Raw genomic sequence first — 7172 nt, forward strand, 5'->3', positions numbered from 1 at the left:
ATACTGATTCAGAAACATCTGGAGAGGTTAGAGCAGAGGGACGCCTCTGCTGCAACTCATCTCTGATGGCCCTTTAATTAAGAGCAGTTTGCACTGTAAGATGGCCCCTTTGTGTTGGCTAGAGATTTGGGAAAGGAGGGGGCTGACACACACACACACCACCCCCTCTTCCTGTACTGACTTAACCTCAGTTTACAGAGACGAGAGCTCAGAAATCAGCCCCCACCCCCATGCGCATACCATTCTGAAGGTGACTCTGAATAAGGAAGGGGTGCTTATCTTCTCTGCCTGATAAAGGGGAAGAGAACGCCAGGGGAATGGGAGCGTCAATCAAAGTGAACATCCCTGGCATTGTAGTGTAATAAAATCTTACCCGTTCACCAACCCTCTTTTCTCTAAACACAAAAGACAGGCCATTACATGCCAGAACATAGACCCCACTTGTTTGTAATGACATGCTACAAAACAAAGTGACTCTGTAATACCACAAATAATAAAAATAAATGACCCATGGAACATAGTAATATTATATGGACAGATGGAGGTAAAGCATGATTAGTCAAACAGTGATGGGCTCTAACAGCCGAACATACATTGATCACATGCTCGTTTTTAATGAACAACTCTGGAACAGCAGGACATTTACATTTCCTACTAGGTAACATGCTCAGGCACAGCTATAAAAGACTTTTAAACTAAGCTCACACAAAAAGGTAGACCAAGATGCTATCAGACCAAAACAGACAGATGAAGACTACCTGATATGAATTCTAAGTGAAAAGCAGAAGTCAGTGACAGTAACTTATTCAAATCCGAAGAACACTGCGCTGGGACAACAGAGCCTAGCTGGAAACAAACCAGCCACTTCATCTTATACCATCCAAAAATTCACTCCTTCTGTGTTGGTATGCAGGTCACTGAGGCTCCCACAAACTTTTCCTCGCTAGGCTAGTTTTTTCTGTAAGGAAAGTATAAAACTGTCTCTGAAACAACAATCAAGGTGAGTGAATACACATTCCAAGTTCATTCTGGCCATTGCAGGGAATAAGTACACACTTGTGGGAATGTTTCAACTGGCAGCAAACAAAGTGATGTGTGACATCTTGACAAAGGTGACGAGAGGATAAAAAAAAAAAAAAGAAGTTCAATGTGGTTCACCATGTTTCTTTCCCCTCTCTCTGTAAACAGGGCCGAGTGATCTGTCAGGCCTGTTGAGGGGCCCTGTACATGTGAATGAGGGAGTCTGAGAACAATAAACTCCATTACCCCTCCATGCAGAGATACAGCCAATTCCCAAAGAGCCTGCCCGAGCTCAGGCTGAATGAATTTTCCCCCATTCCTGAGAGGAGAACAATGACAGAATGCTCAGGTCCAGCACTGATGAATTATTAAAGGAAAACACAAAGGATTCTCTGGATGCGAGATGCAAGATCTGGTAGGTGGCAGAGTGCGATACGGTCAAATCTTCCTAGGTTACGCATAGTTACAACAAGGGTTCATGTTGAATTCCTTGCACAGAGGGAACAGTTGAAAAAAATGCTCTACTTGGCAACCAAGGTTTTTTTTTTTTTTTTTTAAAACAAAGGAAGACAAAAAGACACACCATTTAACTACTATCCTACAAAGTATGCCATGTCATTAAGTACATGATTTACTTAGGGTAACTATCAATCATGATGAGTCTTGTTATAATGGAAAACTGTTCATCAAGTCCATTTTTCACTCTCATTTCTAGCTTTTTCTTTTCTGGCCTTTTGTCTTCACCACAAATTTTCCTAATCATCAACACAACACAATGGCTCATAATTCTGATAATCAATTACTGAAGTCATTATAGAGCGATAGCATGGTATGTACTGTGGCACCAGAGAAACTGACCAGAGAAAACTGCTTCCTTTTGTTTTCAGATTTGCAGAAACGTGCCTATGATTGCACTGAATGTGGAATATCCTAAAATACACCAACTTCCTGTACTTAATTTGGCAAAAAGGCCAGACATTAAAAGTAGCATGACATTGAGTGTCAAACATTCCCGAGGCTAAAATGTCCCACCCCAAGCGAGTTCTGAAAAATGAAATGATAATGCATCACTTCCAGAACAGATAAAATGGCTCCTGAACTCTAATGCATTTGGAATTTGTGAGCAGTATCAAAATGAACTTTAAGCGTTTCGGTTTGCCCTAAGCACCAGAGCCCAAAGGAAGATGACAAGGTGGATTATCAGAATGCAGCAGATGTGATTAAGACCAGCAGCGATCCTGCTGCTGTTGCTTTCCTCTGCGAGCAGGGTTGAAAAATCAGGGCCGAGATACGGCTGTCTTTGGAAAGACACATAACAGAGGCAGTGCATAGGCAATCTGGGAAGATTCTGCTTGTTCAGCCAACCTTTGTTACTAAACAACATTTATTTGACTTTACAAGAAGTACCCTTGAGGCCTTAGCTGTGTAGTGTGGCTGGGAACTAGAGGTTATGGTAGCCCGCCCATGATGCTACACAAATTGCCTCTCTGTGGATAAACTATTTTATTGGTTGGGGTGTGTCAGAGTTTGATGGTCTTACACACCACACTTACCGTCCAATTAGTCCATCATAACAATTTTCAGCTATGCATCTCTGTTTGTCAACTCTGACATCAAAACTGAATCAAATCTTTGTTATGTGATACAGTCACACATTTATACCCCAGCTGTTAGACTTTCAGAGAGTGCCAGAGAGCAAGGAGCGCGCCAAGCAAGAGGATTATGAACTACAAAGCCCTGCTTGTGAAGATCTGCAGTCTGTAACACAGACAGCAAGAGCCTGTGTTTCCTGGGACAGTGTGAAGAGTCGCTCAGTAGTTCTAATCTGGCCAGGAATATCACAATCCCTTTAAGGTTGGTGAAATAATAGTTACAGAAAAGGCTAGTGATTACATGTAGGACGAAGGTAGGAGACAGAGTCTAGGGGTCACACAGCAAAATATACTGTATTGCATTGCTTCTGACATATACAGCATTCCATTCATAATAACCTCTAAAGTGAAACAAAAAGGGAGAGAGAAAATATTAGCTACACACAGCTAAAGGGTTAAATGCAGATTAAAAAGAGAAAGCCCTTATAAAAAACTACTTGGTCACTTGAATTAAAATAGGTGAGGAGTAGCACATAGAAAGGAAAAAAAAAAAACAGTTCTCACAGTATAATCACAAATTCCTGTGTTTTATGCAATTGGAAAATTTGCAAATACACCAGTAAACATCCTACAGCACCTGGGCAACATTAAAAAGACAAGGACAAATTCCAACAAGCTGTTTCCTGACCAATGCAGTTCCATGACCGTGTGTGTGTGTGATGTCACTGTTGGTTCTAATGGTTTGGCACCACTGCCAAATCTGGAGCACACAAAAATCTCCAAGGCGAGACTCACCTGCCCAACTGCTGGGTAACAATGAATACTTTTACTACTACTACTTCTGAGCAGTACAGTCACAGATGTAAGAACACAGGGGAACAAGAGGAATACTGAGACAAAGCCTAAATTAAAAAGAAAAAAATTTATCTGAAAATTCTGTTTAGATGGTGGCTGTAGGTCTATTACATGAATACTGCTTTATAAAACTACTTTATAATGAGGACAAATTTCTCACTGAATCTTACACACCTAACTGGATTTCTAATTGCAAAATCATAAGTTCACTTGATATTTTTATCTCACCTATCAGCATGTCCAGGCGTTGGTACCTGTTTTCAGAGGGCAGGTGTTAAAACTAGCAAAGTCCTACTGAGCATCTTGAGTGGTTTCTTTAGTGAACATCTGCCAGTAAATGCACTATGAGAGAACAGGAGGTGACGGGGTGGGGGGGGGGGGGGTGCAATTGTCACTGAGACAGCATCCGACCAGAGACTGAGTGCTCCCGCCAAGGCCAGAGGATTAGCTTTAATGGAAGTGTCTTTAAAAAAGAAGTCTGCTTCCCCTAGCATTACCTCAACTGAATCAGACACTGGACTGTTCTTTTGGCAAAAAAAAAAATAAAAAAAAATCACTGTTTGGTTTATTTACAGCAAGATTTTCTTACATAACCCATTGTAGGACAGATGGAAAAACGAGGTCCTAGATCTGTGTGAATGGGCAGCTTCAAACAGAACCTTAGATGACGGTCCATCCAGACTTGAGATCTTCTCCCTGCCCTTACCTCTGTCCATAAATCAAGCAGTGCAGCATGAAAGTGCACTTCCATCAAAGCTAATCCTGTCAAATAACAGCAGTCAATATGAGAAATCACAAAAAAAATGTTATACACAATAAATATTCACCTACTGAGAATGATTAAACTGACACAACATGTGAATAAGACACACTTACACGCACAAGCAAAAATCAAAACCACTTTTCCAGTGCAGCAAGTGTTCCAACAGGTCTAACCGGTCCGCCATAAGTAAAGGTAAGCCATCATATAAACAAATGTACTGCCTCTCCATGCCATCATCACATACCCATTGCTTGAAATGTCCTACTATAAATAAACAAAGTTGCATATGGGGTATAATTAGGGACACAGTCTACTATTAAGGAAAAAAAAAAAAAAAATCAGCTAAGTTTAGGGACTGAAGCCCCATGGCAACTCATTGCAGGCAACTGCTCCCTTGCTGCTCATTTGTGATGGTTTAGCACAGCAGTGTTCATTTCCTGTCCTTAGCTGGCCGAGTGATTGCACATCCAATGACCTTTTTTCGCGCAATTTGACGCTACTCAGTCTTGTTTCCCTTCGTAGCTCCAAGTGACACCTGGGAGTACACAGCCGGCGCTCCCAACCCCCAAGCTGGTCCTGGCCGAGGCCCAGGGCCCTCTTCATTAAGCGCTCATTGAGGTGGACGTCAGGCATGGCTGTACACACAGCTTCCATTTGTTATTGTGACGTACAGCTCCCTTACATGCAAGAACACAAACATGGTTGCAGCTCCACACCCAAGTCTCACTGATTAGCTGTTGTAAATGTGCGGTAATGACTGTTTGTTCTTTTCTAGAGGACATACGAATTTCCTGAACAAACTTTTGACAAACACTTCACTATACATGAGGCTGTATCAAGTGCAATATAGAGAGCAAGATAACTATAGTCACTACAGTGGAACAATAATAAATAAAGTGAAGAATGCCATTGATGCTTCAGGTGTTACTGGGAGTTAACAAAAGACATGTGAAAAAAAGATCTGGGCACAGACGACTTTAGGGTGGTGGAAATGTAAGGTTTTCAGATTTATTGTTGAAGACCTTAAGAATTCATGTTAATTTCGGTTTCTGCTGTATCAAATGTCGACAGAGAAAGCCCGGAGCCATGTCTCCTCTACGTTCGAGCGAGTCATAGATTTAGAGGCAGCGACAGCCCACTGGTGAAATTATTGGGCAACACCCCTGCAACCGGGGCTATTTTCGAAGAGGCTCATTGTCCTTCCTTGGAGGTAAAGTCGTAACAAAACGTTGCTTTTAAGAACGGTTTTTTTTTTCCTGGGGGGCGTGGGAGTCACTGGGATAATAAACATGCATGGAAATATGAGTCATAATATTTATATAAATATTAATATTATTTGGGACTCATGATAAAGGCGTTAGTCGAGACCGTCTAAAAGGTTTAAGTGAACTGAAGCAAATCGGTTTCGCAGACTGAAACAGTTTACAGCCAAAAGAAGAATCGTTAAGTTAGTGAAACCCTTCTAGTACAGATAGCTCACTGAATATACACGAGGATTAGCCAACCTAACGCTAGCTACCTGGGTTATGGAAAGCATGCTGGATATACCTTAGTAAAAAATTCTCCAGACCGTATGCGCATTGTTTCGCCACTGACAGCCAGCAACTAGGCAACAGACATTGCTTTAATATTATGTGCAAGTTACAAATTCTTGTTCAAATAACGAGACGATGAAAAACAACAACAACAAAACCCTAAACAAACAAAAACGCCGCTTCAAGATAGTCACAAAAGTAGCTCCCCTCCCCAGCTCTCGTTCAGTCTCGCTGAACCGGGTGTGAAAACCTGATGCGTATGATTAAAAAAAAAGAAATAATTTTTTAACAGCGACACAAGAAGCTTGAATGGAAATGATGTTTGATTGAAGATGCGCTTCATACGAGGAGAGCCCGAAACGTAAGACGACTCATCTTTCAGTCCTTTGTTTGAACATCGTTTCTGAGGTAAAGTTAGCCGTTAGCTCTCTCATGTCATCCCGAAAGCTAACCTAGCTTAACACGGGAGACGGACACTGGCCAAGGTAACACCTCTCCAAATCACACCAAAAATGACCTTAAGAATTTTTTATGCCAACAACGGATGATAACAGTTTAAAAAAAAAAGGTCTTACCCACAGGTCCGTTCCCCAACTCATTTCTCTTTCCGAAAACGCTCCAACTGATAACGTATTCCCCGCGGTGTCCTCAGATTGTGTGCGTCTGCCGTCGTGTAACGTGAAGCCAGCAGCAGCCCTACGGCTCGAGGGGGTTCATTTCCGACACGCAAGGCGCGGAAGGCAACGTCGAGTCCTGGAAAAAAATTAGAGGAATGTTCAAAACATGCCCTAATGCTGCCCTCTTCAGGTGAATAGTTTAAAAAATGCCCAATGCTGCCCCCTTCAGTTCAGTAGTTCAAAAATGCCCAATGCTGCCCCCTTCAAGTCAGTATTACAAAGTTCAAATAGAAGACCTGGTTAGTAAGTAACATTTAAATGCTTTAAGTGCCCTATCATGTTTCAAAGTACGCCCTTGGATGTTCCACACTTCTCTATTAAATTCGTTTTTTAAATCAACTTCTTTTGTAAGAAAAGGAAATAAAACAGTTTTATAAACTGCTAGATATACTTTAATTCAGAATTTAATTTAACATGTAAAGCAGATAAACGATGCAGTGGTCCATCCTTACAAGGGATTTAGTCTACACAAAAACAAACTGCCTCCATTTTAATGCCACTTTAACAGGCTTTGGCTCCCTTACCATTTATGCGAACCTAATTACAGTCACATACCATCCATGTTGAAATGGAAGTCATGTACTTTTCACTCAGAACAATTATACTAAATAGGCTGACAATTATCCATAGTATCAGCTGGATATCTGTACGTATATAGCTGTATTAAATGACAGTAAAGTTTTAAATAAAATATGATCAGTACACCACTACTATCTAGTAATTTAATTGA

The 7172-nt window shown here is 41.2% G+C and overlaps 1 protein-coding gene across 3 annotated transcripts in view; it reads right to left on the reverse strand.

Moving 5' to 3' along the window:
* fnbp1l (formin binding protein 1-like) overlaps positions 1-6487 on the reverse strand; it is a 29798-nt gene extending 23311 nt beyond the window's left edge. Inside the window, exon 1 of one of the 3 annotated variants that reach the window (XM_027001426.2) lies at positions 6341-6486. In XM_027001426.2, the coding sequence (XP_026857227.1) occupies positions 6341-6364 (24 nt within the window). In that variant the 5' untranslated portion in view covers positions 6365-6486. Of the gene's footprint in view, positions 1-6340 lie in introns of all 3 variants that reach the window. The other 2 variants (XM_027001425.2, XM_027001427.2) reach the window with 2 other exon arrangements.
* Between the last annotated feature and the right edge of the window lie 685 nt (positions 6488-7172).

This window comes from Electrophorus electricus, chromosome 23 (assembly GCF_013358815.1).
Source record: "Electrophorus electricus isolate fEleEle1 chromosome 23, fEleEle1.pri, whole genome shotgun sequence".
NCBI lineage: Eukaryota > Metazoa > Chordata > Actinopteri > Gymnotiformes > Gymnotidae > Electrophorus > Electrophorus electricus.